The following is a 23,462-nucleotide window of genomic DNA, read 5'->3' on the forward strand; positions in this document are numbered from 1 at the left end:
GTGTATGTCTAGATGCACGTTCTCTGTGTTTCCTGAGAAATACCTGTGTAACGACAATGAAAATAGCTACATATAGCCAGTTACACCCAGCATACCCTGCTGAGGCCGCTACCCCTCATAAACCGACTGTAGATATTTTGAAAAAGAGCAACCAGTAATCTGAGCTCCTGGGAGAGTACCCGGCAGTACCTTGCAGGTGCTCTTCCTTCTCATTGCACAGTGATGACCCTCTTGTTCCTGGGCAGCTGTGGGAATGGAGAACCTTGTAGAGGAAGCCATCAACATTTCCCAAACACCTTGTTCTTTGATACAGGGGTGGATGTCCTAAGGTCTGTTTCAGTGAGGGGAGGAAGAACAATCACAGGTTGGGAATAAACATCTCACATTCACATTCCCTCTCGCGTCTGTGTATTTTAGAAATCATAATGGGATATTTTCATGAATCCTTACTGTAACAACGGCCAGACCCTCAGCTGATACACGGATCCTATGTTTCATTTGCCTCATGAGAGCTGTGGCTAGTTAATGGATGCTTACCTGACTTAGGGTTACTATTGTGAGGCATTTAGAGAAATGTGAGGAGAGGAGCATTTTGTAGAAACTAACCTCAACAGACCATGGAAGGGCCAATGACGTGGCCATTCCCTGGAGCACAGGTGGCTGGTTTAGGCTTAAGGCTGGTGTTGTACATAGGACAGCCCAGCCTTGGGGCTTTGTTCATGTAGAAAGATGGAAATAAGCAGTACTTCCATGAAACCGATTTGATTTTTCACTCCTTTTAGCTTGTAAACTAATTTATCTCTACACAGACTGTGTTCAAAATACTGTTAGTGAGGGACTAGCCACTCCAGTGCATATTTCCCCTGAATTGAATAGCATTACAACATTATTAAATAGTACTTGAGTATGAATTCATCCAAGAAGTAGGTTGTTAGAATAAAGTCTATTTTATTAGTGCCTTAGGACACTCAGCCAAAACCCAGAGCCCTTGAGCTCTATTCAGGCACATAGCATGAAACAGTCTCTACCTCAGAAATTTATAATCAAATTAGACAAAGCAGACAAATAAGTGAAAATAGACGAATTGAGGCAGTGAGGGACAAAACATTTTCTCTGTCACCATGTAGCTGGGAATGTGGAGCTAGGAAATAGCACAGATGGTTCCTTTTAACAAGTAAAACCGAAAAGGTGCAGTGATGTAAATGTGAATTTATTAACAACAAAGCCCAGAATCTGCACCTCCGGAAAGAAAGGAAAAATAATTTATCCACCCACACTCACTTTTTTCTGACGAAGGCAGGTGAATACAGCTGCACTAATAGAGTGTGACGCTCGCAATCCTGAGCCGCGCTTACTGATGCAGAACTGAGAAGTAACCATCGTCTCTAGCAAAACAATAGCCCTTGCAGCCTCTGCGGTGGCTGCAGGGTTACATGCTATTCATTCCCTGCATATGTCGTTTTCACGTGAAGGTCTTTCCAATCCAGCTGTTATGGAGTCAATGGATAAAGCTGAAGGACAAGGGCAGCTGAACAGGAAGGAGCGGTACCTGAAAACCTCCCAGAAAACAGCACCGCTTGGTTGGGCTGCATGGTGGAATGGATTAATGCCTGGAGACAGCATGTATCTGTTTGTCCTTTCACAGATACTGGTAAGGCAGCTTGTCGTTGCTTTGAAATGCTAGGACCCTTCTCTTAAGTTTTGTTGGCTTGGGAGGTTTTCTCCTTGTTCGTTATAAGTGGAGCAACTGGCACAGCTGCAGTACTCTTGTTTCTGGGACCACCTCTTACAGCCTTGCTTTGCAGACAGCCCCTGCCTTTTCATGTCCCAGACTTCCATCCTGTTTATTCCCTGCCTCTCTCTAAATGCCTCCCTCTAAATGCCTCCTTTGCCAAATGACACATCTCCCAACAAATCTGTATTCTGCAGCTGAAAACGTATGGGGGTAAATAACTATCTTGTTAACAAGTCAGTTGAGAGGTATATCCTTTAAAATTGCAGTATGCCCTTTATGGTCAGGGTGCGGGTGTACCTCTCTGTGAGGGTGATAAATATAGATAGCATCATTGCTTTTGTAGTGGTGTAGTATGTGCAGCAACTTTAAGTGGTTCAAATGAAATGTTTCAACGTGTGCATGTCCCTCTGTATGTGTTTTTATAGGGATGCCTATGTGAACATGTCTATTTGTGAGAGGTTTGCATAGATGAGATAGGCCTTATTAGTCTTCTAATAATATACAAAGTTCATTGAATTACCAGTTTAGATCAAAAAGTAGTAATACTGAAAGCTTGGAAGTCAGAGGAATCTGTTGCTTTTCTAATGTACAGGCTACCATGGGTAGTCCTTTTACTTGTGTAGATTAGAGTAAGCTTGCTTAACTCAGTGATACGTATGGAGTTAATGGTAGCTGAGCATTTAGCCTTCAGTCTTTTTGTTCTTGTTCATTACAGCCTAGAAAATACCTGACTTCTTAAAGCAAAAATTATTATCAACGTGAAATCAAAGAGAACTAAATTAGTTAATTATGCAGTCTTGAAATGAAAATGAATGTTTGTATAATGAGAGATGCTCATTATATATTTTCTGATTGATTGCACAGCTTCTCGGCACGATGCTGTGGTACAGCACTTATGGGACCATCCCAGCAGCTCAGAATGCATTCGACCTGCTGTCTTACTTGCTTACTCCATTTAAGCAGTTTTTGTCAGATCAAGGAGAGGTAAGACCCTGTACTCCTTTCTGATTATGTAGTTGATGTCAGTAACCTTGGGTGGTGCTTCTAATATCTCTTCTTATTAAAAGTATAATACACATGTACTTCATATAATATAGTGGTTGCTGCATTGTATATGTGTCCTGAAACAGTGAAAAGAGTTTTCTGAAAATAGGTCCATATTTTATCTTCAACATACAGGGCTGAATTTTTGGCTATGATGTCAGATCAGCACAGCAGGGTTTTTTTATGATGTGCAAATGATTGCAAATGAAACAAAGCAATAAGAAATCAGCCTACTAAGGTTTAGTCCACAGTAAAGGGGGAGCTGGAACTGAATTTATTAGGATGGATAGAAGCTTACATTTTGGAAGAACAGATCAACCCACATAAAGGGTACAAAATCACAGGATACTCAGTCACAAAATTCTATTTTTGTTGAGTGTGTGCATTATCTGTGTGCAGTAAAAGTATTTCAGGTATACTAGATGTACAGATTCAACGATACCTATAAAGCTACCCCAGTAAAACCGCCTAGCTTCTCACTATGACATAATGGCATGTATACCAGTATGATTCATTGGATAAATTACTGGGGTAATTATACCCAGTGCAAATTTCTCAGGTGTGGACAGAACCTTGATTAAATGGTGAGCAGCTACTTTCAAAAATCAGGTGAAATATATTTGTTATCAGACTGGTTGGATTCATTGTACATAGTCTTTGTAGCAAAGGCTATGCAGTACAAATAGGAAATCTGACTCAGTGCCTCTTGTGGCTGAAGTACAATGGAGACTGTTTTCTGTGTTCTCTCTACCAATGTTTGAGCTGCATGTCACCTGCTCTTTTGTTTATTTGAAAGAAGCACTTTTTCTTTGCCCTTTCTCAGATGGATTTATTATGCATAATCAGGGCTATTCATAGAGTTTTCAAGATACATTGCCTGTATCTTATTTATAAGGGGTCAATTATTTACAAATTGTTCCTTGCAGAAAATCCCTGATATATAGGATTTTGACTTAAAATAAGTGTTCAGCGTGGAGGAAACTGATTCTTAGAATTCACCACAAGAACGCTCCAAGTATGACTCTGTGCAGATGTTCATGCATCTCTTTGAGGACTTCTTATTATAGCAGTATTTATTGTTCAAAGTTAGGCTTGAAAACAATAAAGTAAAAAACACAAAACACAAAAGCCCCACTCCAGTTCTGGCATTAAAATAAGCAAATGAAAGGTTTTAATTCTGGATTTCTCTTTGGCTAGCTGTACTAGTGGGTCAGAAACAGGAAAATTCCTTGCCCACTGAAGCCCATTAGAACTGAATTTTGCACCTACTACTGAGAATAGGCTGAGCTCTAAACTACTTAAATATGCTTAAGACATCAGAGGGAATTTCATTGCCAGTGCTGTGAATGAACCTGATGGTATTTCACAGAATGTGCAGAAAACATAGGAAAGTCCCTTGTGGCTGGGTTTTATGTAAGGACCCACAAACACGGAAACAGTACTAAACTTTGTTCAAAGCCGTTTGCCATAGTATAAAATTACACTGCCTGTGGCAATGAAACATTGGTCCAGGCTGCGAAATGGAATCGTGGATCCAGATGTCAGTTTTGGCAATGCATGAGGGTAGGAAGCAGATTTCCTGTTTGCCTTCACAGTGAAATCTGGTTTTTAGACCTTCTGAAAAGCTGGGGCTTAACGGTGGTTTCAGTTTCAGTCTTTTCCAAAGCCTAGCATTTTTTCTGGTGATGGTGGTGTCTTTTCCATGGACAAGTGTATGGTATGGCTAAACCTGCACGGGAAATCCAAGAATGAATGCACAGTTTGCCCAGAACATGCATGCAGATGCTATACTGTGCCCCTAAATACTTTATGAATCATTGCCAATTCTGTTGTTTCACAGGACCTGACTAGAATCGGGAGCATTGTGGTATCATACATCCTGCTGTCTTTAGCTTCTCTAGGACTGCTATTTGTAGGATCTCTGGTAAGTTATGATACTGTGCAAACTATGTTTATGGCCTTTCTCAGTGAATTTTGATAAGATGTCTAATTTACCCAAAGTTGTTGAGGTTATGCCCAAGTTGATTGTAAGAGAACATTTTTGGGGGCTATTTCTATATAATTAGCTGCTTGCTTTTATGTAAAAGAATCACAGCTACACTTACCCTTACTCAATTTCTTGATGAATTGGGGATTACACTGATGGTTTTTATGCTTTCCATCCACAAACGGGATAAATAGAAAGGATATGGTCCAATAACGGGACCATCTAATATTGCTGCCTTATGAATTGCTGCAGAGCATCCATTGGCTTACGTGGCAGAAAGAGCTGTTCCAGAGCACCAGTGTACTTAAGTGTAATGCCCTTGTAGATGTAGGCCATGAAAACAGATTTCTTTATTTTCCCTCTTCCTCTCATGGGCTTTAAGCAATGTGCTGCCTAGAAGGGACCATGAAGGGGTATTTTACATCAAGGATGCCTTTATGTACTAGGTGGTATACCAGTTGAAAAGCAGCTTATGCATTGTTTTTTATTCAGCAACTGTGGTACTAAAAGTAATGCTTTGGGAGTTCCTAGGGGAAGGGGAAAACGTGCCTGTTTATACAGGTGCTTTGTTGCTTTAATGTAGAGCAATAAGTGTTGGTCCATGTAAGAAGGCTGAGAAATGGTGATCAAGTGGATTCTTAGAAGTGATACCAAGAGAACAGAGCCCTGTCTGGTCTGTGCGCATGCTAAAGTCCAGCTCATTCTTGTATTGGGGAGTTTGCAACTCTAACACATGTAGAGCAAATTTTTCAGGAGAGCAGACCTCAGCTGATATTTGAAGCACTTGGCTGAGAATACCCAGGTTCCAGAATGCATTGGGAGGCTAGGTTAGCAATTGCAGTGAAAATAAAAGGCTGATAGAGTGCTTGAGGCTTATAGTAGTAGTGTTGTCTGGTTTTTGTCTCATGTAATGGTGTGTCAAGACCCAGGCAGCTGCAGAGAACCAGCATTGAGCTGTCTAGTCTTCCTGAACTAGATTTTCAGAGCTGACTATTTTTCCATTATTTAGTTTAACCCCTATACTTGTAAGTATAACTTAATTTCTTCCCATGTCTTAGGCAGCTCCTTATTTACCACACACTTCTTCCCACCTAAAGAAAAACTGCTTTGTTTTTAGGGTGAACTTTTTGTTCCTTTGGATTTACAGTATGTTAAGTCACCAGCTCTAGAATCTGTGATATTTGGTACCTAGACCTTACCCTTGGCCCTCAGCACAAGTGTTCATTTCAGTAACAACAGGACTCTCCAGCAGTACAATGTAGTTGAGTGGATATGTTTCACTGTGAACTGCTCAGCTATTACAGCCTTGCAGTATTTGAGAGAACCATGGCTAGTACTGTGGGACTGTCAAGCTCTAGAAGCCATCTTGGGAAATGAAAATGGAATCAGACCTTCAAGCTTCTAGCTTGTCATCCAACAGGCTAGGCATGTAGGACAAGACTCAGTTCAGACTTGGCCCCAAATTTGTGTAAAATAAAAGTCTAATAATCATGTTCCTGTTTGCTTTTGTAATTACTGTGTACTCTGATTAACTGAAACAAACAAAAAAACCCATTTTGTTTGAAGTAACTGTGAAATGAGAACTGCTGCTTTGTGAGAGTCTAAAACTCGCTAAAGCTGACTGTGGACAGAGATTAAAGCCTACCTCACTTCCTTTCGTTCTTTAGGTCCAGAGAAATGAGAGTACATAAAGATGCACAGGCACAAGAAAAGTTGTGTAAAATCCTATACAAGCTAATGTGCTTTAGTAGTCTAGGAAGAGAAATTTGGCCTCTTTTAAATGGCATGTTTTCCAAATTCAGCTGCCTGTTTCAAGCCAGATATGAAAAGGACAGAAGACGCTTTACTTTGGGGAGGAAAAAAAGACCTGTTCCTAGTCTCAAAAGGATGCATGACAATACAAGATAGTTCATATACCGTTTAACCTGTTCAATATTGCTCCTAATTCAATGCTAGAGCAATGAAGTTGGCCTAGGGTTCTGGATCCTGCAATTCAGAGGTAGGCTTGAAATTTTTAAGTGAGGTCTGTGTGGAGGATTAAACAGTTTACTGATATAATCTCCAAATCAGCTTGTCTGCCCAGTATCCATGCAAACCAATGTGATGCAGTCATTTTTTAGATTCATGACATTTCAACTTATAGATTTTAATATTACATTTATGTCCTAGGACTTCACAGGATTGATTATTTAATGTCTACACCATGTTTAAATCAGATAATTAGGTTACAAAATGGTCTGTGTCACTGGCCAAAAACTGATATGGGCATTCTGAGCCTCAGAACCAGGATATCCAAATCAAGGCCTCTTAAAAAACAAAATGATTGATTTATGCATTAATTCAGGGTGCAGTGGCAAATTATCAAAGATACGCATTTCAGGAAAATTGTATTTATTTAACCCAGCTATATCTAAATTTTAGATTGAAAAACAACTAAGTCAGGAGAGGTTCTATGATTTGTAAAGTAGTATAGTAGAATGTTATTTTGTAAACAAGCTTAGGAATGGTAAGAAACTGAACAAAAGGACAGGAATATCACATTGACTTGCATGTGATGGTCACAAGCACATTCTGCTTCCCCTGTATCCACAAGTTAAGCCTGGACAGCTCTGTGGAAACCTCTGTGGCTGAAAGCACGTTTGAATGGGTAGATGTGAATCCTTGTAACATGCACCACAAAGCTATTTAGCATGGAACGTTCCTGTCCTCTTCAGTACTCTCCAGTTCTAATATATGACAGTGAGCTGGGATGCTGCCCTAAAGACCCATCCTCTAGGCTGTGTGGAAGGGCTGGCAACAAACCAAAAGCTTTTTCAAATGTTTGTTTCCTCCAGTTTTGGCATCTACTCAGAGCCCGTCCAGACCCTGCTTTTCCACTACAAGAGGACAGACGCCAGTCTGTGAGTCGGCAGCCTTCATTCACATACTCAGAATGGACTGAGGATAAAAATGAGGATGACTTCCTAGATTTGGATCCTGTACCAGAGACTCCGGTCTTTGACTGCGTAATGGACATTAAAGCGGAGACAGATCCAGCTACTCTAACTGTTAAATCCGTGGGCTTGCAAGAAAGGTAGGGTAGATGTGACTAATAGGAGAAAGTCTGGTCCCAGATTTTGTGGATGTAGGAGTTCTGTGCCTAGTAGGAAACTTTATTGCCTTCCGAATGTTTTTGCCTTTATTTCTTGTTGTGTTTTCAGTCCACTCATAAATATAAACATATTAGCCAAAATTCCAGTTTCTAGATAGCTGTCCTTTGAAAATCCAGTTGTGTTTGATCAGTCTCTTGCCATTCCTAAAGATGGCAACTGCACAGCATGAAATCTGCTATGGGACTCTGAAAGCTTGTAATTCTGAAAGAGGTGGATCTTGTTTGTTTGGTTTTTTTTTTTCTGTCACTCATGCTGAAGGATCAGTCCTTTCTCCAAAAGCAAACCATAAGACAAGTGGTAATCTTCAATAATTCTTATATAAATGGGTTAGTCCAAAAGTAAATTAATTCCTTTGAAATTAACACAGTCGTGAAACTTTGGGGTGAGCTAGTGTTCACTGCTTGAACCATCAGAGCAAAGGAGCTTCTCTAAGAGCTTCATAGATGAGAAAAGGCAGTTTTAAGATGATAAAAGGAAGATATTTTTCTGATTTGTGTTCTTTCAGTTGTCTTAGTGAAATAGAACAAAGATCTTGATCATAGAAATCCTGTGAAGAAATTCTACAAAGGTGATGGTCTTATGAATAAGAATGAGGTTACTGAAGGGCCCAGCATGGCAAAGTATCACCCTTCTTTCGATTTTCAAGCTAAATTGGAGTGCTAACCATAGTTAATTCTCATATCGTAACTTAAAGTGCAGAACTTAGATTTTTAAATGTATGATTCTGAGTTTCCAAAGCTCCACATGACACAGTAAAAAGGGAATGTATCAGAAGAGGCTTCTATTTTGCACAGAGGTGGTAACCTCTGTGGCTTGTCCCTGAACCTGCTGCTGTCAGTGAGTTTTGCCATTGTTTCTTATTATGAGCAAATTGGGCTTGAAATGCATCAGTCATTTGTGCTTTTCACTATCCCTGATTTCATTGCATCTCTCTCATTTGCTGACATTTCTTCTCAGGTGACTGCTAGCCTGTAGGAAAGATAATCACTATTTCGAGAAAGTTGGGGAGAATCAGTTGGGGAGTATCAGTTGGTTCAAGTAATCATAGAATGGTTTGGGTTGGAAAGGACCTTAAGATCATCTAGTTCCAACCCCCCTGCCACGGACAGGGATGCCTCACACTAGACCATGTTGCCCAAGGCTCTGTCCAGCCTGGCCTTGAACACTGCCAGGGATGGAGCATTTACCACCTCTTTGGGCAACCTGTTCCAGTGCCTCACCACCCTCACTGTAAAGAACTTCCTTATATCTAACCTGAACTTGCCCTGTTTAAGTTTGAACCCATTACCTCTTGTCCTATTGCTGCAGTCCCTGAAGAAGAGTCCCTCTCCACCATCCTTGTAGGGCCCCTCCAGCTACTGGAAGGCTGTGAGGTCTCCATGGAGCCACTTTTTCTCCAGGTTGTACAGCCCCAACTTCTGAGCCTGTTTTCCTATAGGAGGTGCTCCAGCCCCCTGATCATGCTTGTGGCCCTCCTCTGGAGTTGCTCCAACACCTCCATGTCCTTCTTATGTTGAAGACACCAGGACTGGACACAGTATTCCCAAGTGTTTGACCTGCTGGTCTCGCTTCTTTTGGTGCAGCCCAGTATACAGTTGGCTTCCAATGAATTACAATTAAAAAAACTGTCAAAGAAATAGAGATGGGGGTGGGAAAGAAAGAGAAAGCAATTGCTTGACGTTTTCACACTTAGTAGAACGTGTACACTTAGGATGTAAAATAAATTTGTTTTCAACATACATGTGTGCTTGGGAAGCCGGACGTCATTTTAGGTTTGGGCTGTGCTCTGACAGATTTCATTTACACCACATATTGGTCATTTTTCCTTTGCTTGATATTGTATTGAATTGTCTACCTATCCCTCTTTTGCATCCATTCTTCCTCTCCATCTTGCTTCCCCCTCACTCTTTAACCACCTATGCCATTAGAAGCATTCAAACAGCAATTCTTACAAAGAAACAATCTCATTTCCTCATGCTGAAGAACTATTAATACTGTTAAGTATGTAGCCTCTTCTACCTTAAAAGAACCAAAAGCATTTGTTATCAAATGTAACTGTTCTTGGGGAGGAATGTAGGAGCTATTCAACAGCACACGGGGTCAAAGTCCCTTGAAAGGTGTCACTAAAGATGCAGTGTCTACCACTAGTGATCATGTTTTATGCAAAATCACTTCCCCACAACTGTGAATAATAGCAGAAAGCTCGCTGCACGTTGTTTTGGAAAAAATCCTGAATCCAGAAAAGGGCTGTGATCCCAGTGACAACTTCTACTGTCTTCTCTGTGAGCTGGTCATGCCTGCGTGTTTACTTGGTTTTTCAACAGCTTCTGCAAACACCTCCCAACTAGACTTTGCTGGTTCAGAGTCATCAAAAATAGATTTACTGTGTGGATGCATAGAATATTACACCTAGCAATCATCATGTTGTGTGCTTTTATCGTTATCTTAAAGGTATTTGGCATTTGACTCTTACTTATGTCTGTGGTACAAGATTGACAAAAGCTCACAAATGCTTTAAAACTGCATTCGGTAAACAGTGCAGGCATTTTGAATTTTATGTTTTGATGTGTGGCTAACTTACAGTAAAGCCACTAAAAATTCTATGCTCAACATCATTGGTGTTTATAATGTAACTGTTAAAATATTGAGACCTTCATTTTATCCTTCCCAGGATGTACTGTTGTGGAAAGCAAGTTTTTCAGGCAGAAAAATGAACTGTAGTGATTGGCTTCTCATGTCTTTATTAATGTTGAACTGGTAATGTTTATCCCAAGATCTTATCCCACTGATGTTTGTGCTACTTAAAAATGGTTATTCAGTAGGGTCTGGCCTGATAAGACCAAGATTTTTACCTATGGTGTCTAAAATGTAAGTCCATATTAAGGCATCCAAAAGCATGATGTGATTGGCAGAAGTATGAAAACTTTCCTGCAGTTGCCTGCTCAGCACCTTTGACAAGTGAATTTCTTCTATTTAGGTGACAAAGTAGACAGTTACCTCACTACAGGCAGTACTTTGAAAGTGTTGGCCTTCATATTCTAGTATACAAAATCAGCTTCTGGTCTTCTCTATTCAAGAAGCATCACCCATTTTTTCATGCTTAGTGACCCAACTGTACACAGCAGAATGAGCTGGGTGCTTTTCTAAAGCTGGTGTTTATCTGTCATTGGGACTGTGTCCATTGCTGACCATGGTGGGTCAGTCTGTTCTGTTGTAAGCAAACTTCAATCGCTGTTTTGCAGGAGAGGTTCAAATGTTTCACTCACACTGGATATGTGTACCCCTGGCTGTTCTGAGCAAGGTTTTGGCTATGTCATGTCACCACGGGAACAGTCGGCCCAAGAATACCTTCAGACGGCATCAAACATCCTTACTGAAGAGGAACTGCACAAGAAAGCATTGGATCCTTTCATACTCCAGGCAGAGTTCTTTGTGAGTGTTTGACCTCTCTCTTCTAGGAGCATCAGAAAAATTGGATATCGTTTCTCTTCTATGAACATTGCTATTATTTTCTGCAAATCTCTAATTAGTTCGTACAAACTCCACTTCCGTCAGTGAAGCATTTAATGCAATTCCCAAATTTGTCATCTCCTGAAATGGCAATGTCTGAAAGCTTTCAGTGATACTGTCACTTGAAAGCTAGAGAATTGGTTCTGGTAACCAGAAAAAAGCTCTGTTTCCACGAGTTTCTTTTTTCTGTCAGCATGCCACTTTTTAACAAAAACAAACCCGAACTTTTTCATTAGACTAAAGAAGAAAACCCAAGTTTTCTGTAGGCATAACTTCTGGATATGTGTCTGGAGTTGCCCTAGGAGTGAAATCGGTCCAAGTGCATGCTCTTTGCTGTTGAATGCTTGGCATGGGCCTACTTTCCAAGCTTGAATGTTCTCCAATTGACCAAAGCACAGGATGGCTATGTCACTCAGCAGAAGCTGTAGAAAGTATGTCTTGCTGGGTTTTCTTCTGGACAAAAAGTATTTACTAATTGTAAGCTGCACTATCAGTTGCTTTCAGGGTTCTGAAGTATGTTTCCTTGGCTCACTATATCCACTGTTGTTTTGGGAGAATTATTCAACTAATTTTGGAAAAAAATATACATATGCAGATGAAGCAAGCAGTTGAAAATTGGATTTCTAAGTAGCTTAGGATAAAGGCCAGATACATTTCAATGTAGTGAGTACACTGGCTTTTCAGATATTTGCATTATCTGAGTCTCTTCCCTAAGTGCCTGAGTGTCCCTGATAGGCATTGTCATATATGTTATATCTGGCAAAAAAACCAACAACAACCAAACAAAAAACCCCAAACAAACAACAAAAAAACCCCAACATGCAAAAGGCTGCAGTGGCTATAAGTATGATGCCTACTAGGCAGGACTGTAAGTTTGTGCACAAGATAGGAGGTAACCAGGGTACAGTTTTGCATTCTGGAGTATTTCAGGGCAGTTGAAAAAGTTAATGCTGCCAAGACAAATACTCTCTTAAGCATGCAATCTCAGCAGAACAGGAGGAAGATGATGTTTTGCAACGCAACAGCCCTTTCAGCCTGTCCTCTTTATGACCTGAATGGGCCTGAAAGGGTAGGAGTAACACTTTGATTATCACTTGCTGTCATCCCTTCTTGTGCAATTTCAGGGCTGTTGTTTGGTTTTTCCACTTTACAAGCACAGGGGGAGATGAGATAGTCTGGACTTCTGTTTCAAAACAGGTTGCCAGATATCTATGGTCCTTAATTCACTTAGTGCTGTACAAGTTGGAAAAGAAGGCAGCTTTTGTATAGGCATACCCTGATTCTTTTAAAGTCAAGCATATATTGCTGTTGTGGGAAGGAAACGTTTACTTGCTGAGTGTCTGAACTGTCTGCTGAACAAGTTGACATACAGTTTCATCAGTCTCTGAGGTGCAGTGTAGCTTTCTTTCAAGCAAAGAAAATAATGTCAGAAGTAGGAAAAAAATATGCTTCATTTCTCTAAAAGGTTTTTGAATTAGTTTTCCTGGCATTTAGAAAATCATTCAACAGCCAAACTATCCCAAGGCATTTCCATTCTTTAATGAAAACTGAAAAAGCATAGATAAAAATGCTGTGTAATCAAAATGTCATTTCTGTAATTAAAAATTGTAAACCAGTTATTATTTTACAAAACAGTTATCACCAGCTAGCTCTGCATCATATATTTTCCTTCTGTCTAACCTACTTGGTTTTCAAAGTCCAGATCCATGATGAAGCAAGCAGCTGTGTTTCATTTTGCAAGAAAAGTCAGAGGGAACATCACTTGCATGGCTAAGCCCTGAAATTCTTTCAAAATTTAGAGTTTTTGCTCAGACAGACCTGCTGTTGATTTCACCAAGAATTTGCTTGAGCAGTAATTGACTAAGTCCCCAAAACAGACTGCGGAGCTTGGCTCAAGAAGAGTTTTGGGTGTCTAAATACCAAGTAATTGAGGAAAACATTAATGTTTCATTCCCATGCAGTTCTCCAAATGGATAGGAAACTTCTTCAACAAAACGTTTTTATCATTAATTACCTCTGGTTAAGCCCATTTAGTGCTATGTAAGAGGCAGAATGCAGATAGTCGGTATTCTGAAGCTCCAGAATTTAGTATGGTTCATAGCTCTGCGCATGTTAATTTCTTCCCAGAGTGAGGCTTGTTTTACTCAACCCTGACTCCTGTTACCAGTATTTCTGGTACTGGCCACTCAAATCCAGTGTGCAGCAGATGGGATGACCAGCTCTGCTCCCATGAACCTTTTCTCTGCTGAGGCTGGATAACACATCCTGTCTCATCACATGCCTACTGACTCCAATTGGTGGGATGTTCCTGTTTGTTCCTTGCTGGCATTGGCCACTTTCTTTCAGGAGATGAGTAATGGAGAATAAGAATCCTCTCCATTTTTGTGCATTCTTTGCATCAGCAGTGTAGAGAGCAGGTAATCCCTGAGCACCTGTTTGATGTCCTTGCCCATGGAGCTTTAAAGTGTGCTGAACAAAAAGAGTGATGTTCCCTCAGCTCCACAGAGTCAGGTCAGTACACCAACCTGTCATAATGTGTGTCATAATTTGTTGCTGATGAAAGTCACTAGAAAATTACTTCCTTCCACCCTCAGAGAGGAAGGAGGAGTGTGAGTCAGAAAGGATAGTGTCTGAGGTCCATCACTTTTGGAGCAGAGTATCTTACGTACCACCTTTTGCTTAGTTCTGTGCCTACACTTGCAATACAGTCCTAGTAATACTAGGAACTAGCATAACGCTGTTGAACGTATTACTCAATGAATTAGTCACCCTGAGCATTTTCATTTTAAGGATTTCAGAAAAGAAAGCCAGTGATAGTACAAGGAAACATCAATCATGTTTTGGTGGTAAATTGCTGTAAGTATTGTACCATATGTCAGTTGACTTCATCACTTTGCCTCCATCACAGGCGGGACGTAATGGGCGTGGGGTTTTTTTATTCCTCTTGTGAATCTAATAATACTACCTATTGTGTTTTGTGGTTTTGTTTCTTTTTTAAACAGGAAATTCCAATGAACTTTGTTGATCCAAAGGAATATGATATTCCAGGCTTAGTGCGTAAGAATCGCTACAAAACAATTCTTCCAAGTAAGTTTCTGCTTTTTAAGTCACTGATGCAGGATGGTTTATTCCACATGGTGAAGGGCCTTGGACTTTCCTTTTCAGAATGCATGAAATGCGCTGTCACTAAGATGTATTGTCCAAAGGCCATATTTATGAAGCAGCAACATGGCTTCAAAGCAAAAATCAAGTTTCAAAAGAGGTGCAGAGCACGAAGAGCCTAAGATTCACCGAACAGCAGCAGCACTTAAGTTTTAAATCATTAGAATTGCATCATTTGATGCTGCTTAAAAATTCTACCCAAGAACTCAGTGTGTTTATTCAGATGTTAATTAGTGGTTTCTTTGATTAAACTCCATTAGAAGGACTAAATTCTAGCGATGTTATTTTCTTGACTGATGTTATTCTTGAAATCATGCCTCAAATGCAGTCTGAGAATATTGGGAAACTATGGTCTGATGGCATTAAGATGATACAGAAAATCAAAATCTCTTTCTTTTCTCCTACACTGTTTTTATTTGTAGCCAAGAGCAAGAGTTTTGAGACACATTTTGGTACAAATTTTTACAAGTGTTATCATTTCCCCTCTGTCATACTTGTATCACTTTTCAAAGTAACTTTAATTAGATGTCATGCTTTTAGCTCTATATTTGCAAAGCCCATAAGGTTCAGTGTCAGGTTAGCAAAGATAAGTGCAGAGAAGTAAAAAATGTCCTCAGCTATACCCATCATTTCAGTCAATAAAGCCAGGTTGGAAGTGGTTCCAGAAGAGGTTTATTAATCTAGACTTACAACTGTGGCAGTTGCAGACAGTGATCCAATGTGCACAACTCTTCTGATGACTTTGTACTCCACTTTAGACCAGAAGTGCAAAAACATTCAAATGCATTTCACTATTGCTGTGCTAATGACTGAGGTGAATCATTCAAGTATTAATTCACTGGTTTTGCTGTAATAGAAGATTGTAAAAGTGTCTAGTGATTTCACATGCCCAAACAGCTAGGTTTTAAAGTGATCTGTATGTTCTGAATTTGGTATCTGATGTGTCCTTTTAGAACTGGATCCATTTTAAACACCTTGTATTGGATGTTTAAACTGAAAATGAGAATTTCTACTGTTTTGAACACCCTGTTCCAGAGCTGCAAACAGATTTGAATTGGTCCATGCCATAGGGACCGCCATCATATATTTTTAAGAATCATCACTTAATTGATTTATTATTTGCCACAAACTTCATCTCAGTCATATGGGTATCTGCTAGCAGCCATTGGTTTGTCACATTGACCTCTCCAGAAAACTAGTTTCTACCCTACCATGCCTCCAAGGGTTAATAACCTTATTCCAATCTCACTTGATCTGGAGGCAAGATGAGGGTGACTCTGCTGCTTTTCAGGCTTTGATCATCCACTGACTTCTGCTTCTGAGTTGACCAAACATAGCCTATGCTACCTTGAGTATCTGTCTACCTAGCATTCCTCCAGGTTCCAGCTTTAGAAAGCAGTAATGACAGGAACTGCTGAACAAGTTGCAGTACAGCAGACTCAGACGACTCGTTATCATAGGGAACAGCAAAAGCTTGATTATCAAACTAGAATCAAACCCAAAATTGGAATTTGAAAAGTAAGTAAAATTCCCTTACAGCTGTATCACCAGAAGCAAACTAGACAGTTATCGTTAAAAGGTAAGGAGTCATGGTAATATGATAATCAGTTACTTGCAACCCTAGAGTTGATTGTAGTAAGAGACATGATAATAGTCTATAATTCATCCTATTTGTATTTCTTTTGGAGAATCTGCAAGAAGAATTTACTACAATTTTGCTGTTAGTAGTAAAATGGCTTAGAAGGTGGCTTTTTGATGGGAGAAGGGTGTTTCTGGGAAGATGCCAAGCTAAAGAAGTTGATTGGGATATTTCATAACTACAAATTTGTTTGTTTGTAGGTAGTTCTCTTCTGGGGATGAGTCCTATGGCATTTTCTGGAAAATGATGTTTTTTCTCTAAGATACAGGCACTTTTTTAATATATAGAAAAGAAAGTTCTTGTTACAGAATTCTAGAGGTGGCAAGAACTTACTATAATGTTGTATATCAATCTCATAGAATCCTTTTCGGAAGAGTGATGTCTAGACAAGCTTTTTAGATTTCTACATAGCTCTGTTGCTTCTATACCATTTTAAGTTATACAAAACATTTCAGTTAAGTCTACTGAGTTCCTCTTAAGTGTCAGACATAGTATAAACACAAAATGGCCATCGAAGAGGCTGTAGAAAAAGTAGCTGATATATCATTTGGTTTCTTAATGATACAGACTGCTGCTGGTTTTTTTAAAGGTGTGGTGTCATCTTGGACCTGGCCTGTGCACTGGTTTTGTTCTAGGATAAATGTTTTCAATAAGACTAGGATCTGGTTTTGCTTAAATGCCTCTTTACTGAAAATTTGAAATTCATACTGCAAACTCTTACATTAAAAGTCTTATGACTTTTTTTTTTAAAAAGGAGGAGTTATTCCTGTGTATATATTTCTAAGAGATGCAATTCAGCTTCAGCTACACTTTCTGCCAAACAGCGTACATTCTTGTATTGACAGTGTGTTAATAGGCCTCTCTTACATGAAATAAGATTGAAACTGTTCACTAACGCGCTACCACAACAAATGTAAATACTACATTAAAAGAAAAATCACTTGCCAAGTATTATAATTTAAAATAAAAGCATATTCTGAATAATGTTTCAATATTTGTGGATACAGCAATAAAACAGTCCACAGTGAAAGGTAACTTAAATTCTAATGCAGTTGAAGAATACTAAAAGAAGCCTAAAAAGTCATCTTAAAAGTCTCACAGTGCTTAAAAGTCTGTGGCACCCATTGATAGAGTTCTTTTCTGTTTTATTTCTCCCTAAAGAGCCATTGTGAGATGGACAAAGTAGGATTATTTCAATTATTAGTAGGACAAAATCATGGAATTGTTACACAAACTTCAGCAGACCCCATGGATGACTGCATAAAACCCAGGCAAAGGGGCTTCATGCAAGGTGTCTAACTACCCTGTCCAGTGACATTTGAATAAACATCTGGCAACCAATATCATTCATCTTTTTAATGGTGTGACATGTTGCAGGCTATCGGAATCACTGATAAAAAAGCAGATTTTATCTCTTGTCTCACCGTCTCTCCAGTACTAGAGGTGTGAGCAAAGTTGAGCGGGAGAGAACTGTATTAGAGAGGAACTTGCTGGTTTCAGTACTTCTGTACTATAAAACAGTATCTTTGTTAATATTTTTGCTTTGCAGATTGCGATTATATTATCACATAATAGATAACATGAATCTGCTCTTAGGACAGCGTTTCATGCTGAGTCTGTCTTTGTAGTGCTGTAGAAATTACTGTGTGCTTAGACGTTAGTGTGATACTGGCTAAAGCGCAATTTTTTGCATATTTTTTGTTTTGTTCTGGTTTATAAGCAATCTGGATATTTTTTACGAAGAAGTCATCTGTGATTTGTTTTTAATATTCTGGTGATATACACTGTTGCTGTTTGCTGAGGCCTCCGTCAGGAGAATGTTTCTTGTTGATGATAACAAACTGTGTAGTAGTGATGAAAGTGGATGAACATGGGCCTGTGTCAGCTCGATTAAAATCGGTGGAACAGCTCCCATTGACTTCAGTGGGAATTGGACTGAACTTCACAGGTGGAATAATGTTTTCATTTGTTGTCTTATTCAAACAAGAATAATGCTTCATAAACAGCCCCAATGTGGGAAACTGAAGTACTGAAGAGACTTATGCAAAGTACAAGAGACTGTTAATGTTCTTTAATTTCTCTTTAACCATTAACATTTATTAATAGCACATCTTGGAGTTTAGTTCACTAAAAGATGAAACAGGGAAAGAGTTATTGTCATTTGGCCTGCCTGTGTGCAAGAAATGTGTGTTTATGGTTTGGGAGAAAAGTTGTTTGTTGCCATTTCACAAACTATATTCTAATGTCTTACAAGCCAGAATGAGTCTGTTGACCTAACAAATTGAGAAATAATTTCCTGGAGCAGAAAATTGCTTTTCCAGAGTCACTCTGGGACACTGACTTTGCAACAGGAACAATTAAGCAGGCTTCAGAGAGTAGATAAAACTACCAGAAGCAGCCAAATTACCCCAACTATCCTTTCCCCTTTTTTTTATGGTAAGGTTTTAACATGGGGACTTTCCAAGGCCACTCGCATCTGTTCTGATGGCCGTGAATGCATGTAGATGTTTCGCTGTACAAAATAATCTTTTGAGTCTCTTTGTCTCCTGAGCAACTGATGAATTATTGCTTATCTCTTTACCCCTTTCAGATCCTCACAGCAGAGTGTGCCTTACCTCAGCTGATCAGGATGACCCCCTCAGCTCTTACATCAATGCTAACTACATCAGGGTAAGAGCTCAGTAGTCTATTGTGTCTGCCTAGCCTCTATCAGCCACTGTTTATATTAACAGAATTGCAACATCCACTGGCTTTTAAAGGCATCCTAGCTGAACTGATTGCTCTGCTCTCCTGCTTACATTAACTGAAAACCAAATCTCAAGGTGCAACTGTACAGGTTCAGACCAGACAAAACCACATTTCTGCACTTCTTGATGCAAATTGCTTGTCAGCTGGCCTGACCAAGGCACTGGATAATAAGTCTGAATAAGGCTCTTGACCTAGCCAGAGTCACCTCAAGGTTGTTGGGCACTCATTGCTGGAATTACGTGAGTCCATCTTGTGCCTTTGCTCCATGTACACATGTGCAGGAGAGATATAGAGAGGGGAAGAACTGATGCCATGAAGTCACCATTTCACCCAGTGGTAGCTCTCTGTTTAAAGACTGAACCATCATGGCTGTGGTGGACATGCCTGTTAAAATTGATCTCTTGTTGTTTTGTTGGCAGGGCTATGGAGGAGAGGAAAAGGTATATATTGCTACTCAGGGACCGATAGTTAATACTGTCAGTGATTTCTGGAGAATGGTGTGGCAGGAGCGTTCCCCCATCATTGTCATGATTACCAATATAGAAGAGATGAATGAGGTAATGGTGTTACATATAGTGTCTATTTTTATCTGTACTCTAGCAGGTATTTTCGGCATAGATGCAAGACAGCAATCAGAAGTTAGTTCAGTGGCCTGAGCAATCAGAGCCAGATTAAATTCTTCAGGACCAGAGACGACATGGGCTTCTCTTCCAGTTCAGTTTAAGTCTTGTTTTGTTGTCTGACTTAGCCTGCTGTTGGTTTTGCCATTTTAATTCTCCCAGCTGTCCTAAAACCTCTCCAAACCCAGCTCTATTTGCAGACACTCTTTCAAGTTCTCTGTAAAGGAATCAAAAACAATAGTACCCCATAACTACTAAGGTTGAATATCTTTAATCAACAGAGTTGGTGCAGCTTTATCTTGCATTACTGTGATTCAGTGTCTATATCCACATTTCAGTGAGGCTGTCCCTGGCTTGTGAAAGATGTTAGTTACAATAATCAACAACTAGAGCTGACTTGGGTATGGAGGACCTTTTTCTGAATGTGTCTAGAAAATGCTTTTGAAATATTGAAATTGAGATGCTGACAATGTCTATTCACCACCTACTTCCTGAATGTAAACTGTTATGGTGTTTCTGCTAATCCACCTAACATGATCCTTGTTTGCAGTTTAAAATACTGTTACCCTCCAGCTGTTCATTACTTACCTGCTGAATTATTTGCCCCATAGCAGAGTTGCAAGAGCCATGTGCCTGGGCTTCAGTTCACAGACAGGTAGCTGAGCTTACATCTGCTTTTATTGGCAGTGTAGGATGTGAGAAAGTGATCTAGGCATGTGTTGGCTCTGCATCCCCCTTCCCGCTGGCAGCAAGGTGTACTGGAGAGATCCAGATGGTGTTTCTTAAGCTGCAGCAGCAGCATTTGTCAAAGCTTTTCCTGGAGAACCCATTAGTAATTTGGGTGAGAGAGTTTCCTTTGGGGAAGAGGCTTTAGACACTTAAAAGCCCAAGAATAGGGGCATACCTCCATCATACACGCAGAATTATAATGGCTTAACTGTTAGCTGGAAGCTTAGTGCCCATAATTATGCATGTGCGTAAACCTTTAGCTTTCCCCAGTTGTGAAGTAAATACATTTAATCTTAAGCTTTAGTCGAAAAAAGACATGAACAAGACAGACACAGAATTATCGTGATTTGTAAGTTAAAAATTGTCCGTTGTTACAACTGGCTGATTGGACACATACTGTCAAGACATTGCTGATGCAAAATACAGCATGCTGCTGATATAAATGTTTTGTTTGCACTAAGATTTTAAACTCATGTCTGCCACTATCTGAGAGGCAGCACTGAAGTAATAACTTGCTCGTTGATCAGTTGCCAGTTTGTGGCAAGTAAGATGTTAAAATGTTGTGACACAGTGTACCAGAATCATTTAAAGACTTTGAGGTTTAAAGAAGGTAATGCAGAGGAAATATTGGTCCTGGATGACATATCTGCTGGTAAGTTCTTCCACTATAGTCTTTGTAGCAAGGTTGAATAATAGGAATGTAAAATAACCTTTTACATCTGAATTTCACCCATTGTATCAGCCTATGCATCGTAACAGAGCTGCTGAGTCTTTTCTGATACCTTTTTGTGTCAAAAATTAAATGGTGTCAGGAATCTCTGCCATAAATATAGGGTAAGTCCTTTCATGTAAATGTTTTCTATATTTGTTTCCTTTCTTCTATAACACATATATGAATAAGAGGACTTAGAAGTACATAGATTCAAAACCAAAACATTTGTTCAGCAATGGTGCTGGTAACAGAGGCTCTGTGTTCCTCGTCAGTGCAAGGACTTTGCTAATGTGCGTATTAAAAGCTCTGTATCTCAGCCCTCTGTCACATCTAATCTGAACTGACAGCCTACAGAAATGAGTGGGCAATCTTACTCCACTCCTTTAGCAGAGGAGCGTCTGTGCTATTGATAGCTGCTAGCGCTCTTGAAAATTTTGACAATGGATTCTGCAGTTTAAGAGTAGAGGAATAAAAAAAACCGCAAACTGCATAAATAATTTTACAGAGACACAGTGGGCCACACTACCAGTGGGTTATTAACTGATGCACTATGTAGATAGAACAACACTGGTTCTCCCACACAAAAATTTTGACTCAGTAACTTTGCAAGATACTTTTCTGTTTCCACTTTCTCCTGAAGTGGAATTATTTTTGGTGGGGAAGAGCAACTTGCTTCTTTCAAGGTAGCATATAGTTATGTAAAAGAGGAAGCTTAAAAGCATTGTCTTTAACTGGGTTTGTCCAATAGCAGATTCTTATTCTCCTGTGATAATGAGATTGCTTCTTCCATTATCACAAGGGAGCCTTTTTCTCAGACCCTGCCTTGTTCATGTCATTCCTTGTCCATGAACTAGTTCGTGCACTGTGTTGAAGTGCCTGCCTCTTCCTTTGCATATTGATTAGTTTAAGGAGAAACTGCACACAAAAAAACAGTCTGTCAGCCTTCCTTCCAGGATAGGAGTGCTTACAAATTCTCACCTACTCATCTCTAGTGTATCAGTACCACAGTGTACATTTGCAAATGGACTGTAGTTTCTGCTTCTCTAATTGTCAGGTTGTGCTGGCTGCATCTCTGACTGGTTTAGGGCAAAATCAAATGTAGTGTCTAAGAGCTCTCACAGCTATTGCTTCCTTTCAGTTCCTTAACTTTGAAAGATTCTCAGTGTCCATTTGAAGTGGATTTTGGTACATAATCTAATTCCCAAAGCACCCGCAGTCATGTTCTTTTGTACAAAAACCTATGCAAATTATCATCTTAGAGAGCATTGACCCATTATAAAAAATAGAAAAGATGTATTTTGTTTCATATCAGTATACACACACCACAGAAATATTGATTAACTAGTGTATATTATACTAATCATTATTATATTAAGAAAAGGATTAATCTAAAAACACAAGCACATTGCCACTGGCCTTTCTAATGAATCTTCAAAATGCACATCAGTTGCACAAAGATAAATAAGGATGTGTGTATTTAAATCATTGGTTTGTCATTACTTGATTTATGCATTTTTAATCACGCAATCAGACTACTATGAATGCAGCAAAAATCAACTAAAATATGGTCTCTGTTTAGAAAGTAAAAACTTATTATAGAAACAAAGTTTGTTCATAGTCATCTATGCATGTGCTACATCTAGTTTCAGAGGAGTAAAAATGAACCTCCCTTGATATCTGCTTAACTAGATTTATTTTATATTGCACACAGAAATGTACAGAATATTGGCCAGAGGAACAGGTCACCTACGAAGGAATAGAAATCACGGTTAACAAAGTCATACAAGCAGACGATTACCGTTTAAGGCTCATCACCCTAAAGGTAAATCATCCCAATGTACTTACAGTAGTTTAGCTGTCTAAACCCTTAAATAGAGATGTTCATGGTGAGTTGCTTAGAAATCTTCTGTGCATGTACTGCTGTACAAGTACTACTTTTCCTTACTGAAGTCATTACAGCCTTGCCCAGTTCACCAACATACAAAGAGTGCAGTAAAACAAGCAGTCAGAGATTTAGACTGGATATGAACAATCTGAAAGCTACCAGGCCAATTGTAGTAGTATGGAGTTTGCTCAGTGGAAGGAATCAGTGACTCATTCTGTGCCTGTGTCGTCTGCATTCACTGGCCATTTAGAGTGGCATGTTAGCTCACAGATGGCTTCTTACCAGTCTTTGTAAGTCATACCACAGCACTTGTGGAATAATCTGCTAAACTCTGTGATGGTGTTCTGTAGAATTCAAAGGCTTTTTTTATTCTTTAGGCCATGGGCTTAGGCAAACTTATTACTAACAGGGAACTTTTACTTGCATGCCATCTTAGACATTTTGTAGTATGGGGAGACCCCTAGGAAATTATTAGATTGTGCTTGTCTTTTTAGGGTTGTTATTAGGATGCTGTCAGACTGCTGGATACCCATCACCTC

At 39.5% G+C, this 23,462-nt stretch overlaps 1 protein-coding gene across 7 annotated transcripts in view; it reads left to right on the forward strand.

Annotated features, from left to right (window-relative positions):
• The window catches only part of PTPN5 (protein tyrosine phosphatase non-receptor type 5), an 83,213-nt gene that overhangs the window by 46,622 nt on the left and 13,129 nt on the right, over positions 1-23,462 (forward strand). For 5 of the 7 annotated variants that reach the window (XM_030483419.1, XM_030483422.1, XM_030483424.1 and 2 more), the window contains exons 4-12: positions 1,473-1,651; positions 2,600-2,719; positions 4,620-4,703; positions 7,601-7,839; positions 11,161-11,350; positions 14,431-14,515; positions 18,820-18,899; positions 19,397-19,534; positions 22,750-22,860. In XM_030483419.1, the coding sequence (XP_030339279.1) occupies positions 1,493-1,651; positions 2,600-2,719; positions 4,620-4,703; positions 7,601-7,839; positions 11,161-11,350; positions 14,431-14,515; positions 18,820-18,899; positions 19,397-19,534; positions 22,750-22,860 (1,206 nt within the window). In that variant the 5' untranslated portion in view covers positions 1,473-1,492. The remainder of the gene's footprint in view (positions 1-1,472; positions 1,652-2,599; positions 2,720-4,619; positions 4,704-7,600; positions 7,840-11,160; positions 11,351-14,430; positions 14,516-18,819; positions 18,900-19,396; positions 19,535-22,749; positions 22,861-23,462) is intronic. The other 2 variants (XM_030483423.1, XM_030483425.1) reach the window with 2 other exon arrangements.

Source organism: Strigops habroptila, chromosome 4 (genome assembly GCF_004027225.2).
Source record: "Strigops habroptila isolate Jane chromosome 4, bStrHab1.2.pri, whole genome shotgun sequence".
Taxonomy (NCBI): Eukaryota; Metazoa; Chordata; class Aves; order Psittaciformes; family Psittacidae; genus Strigops; species Strigops habroptila.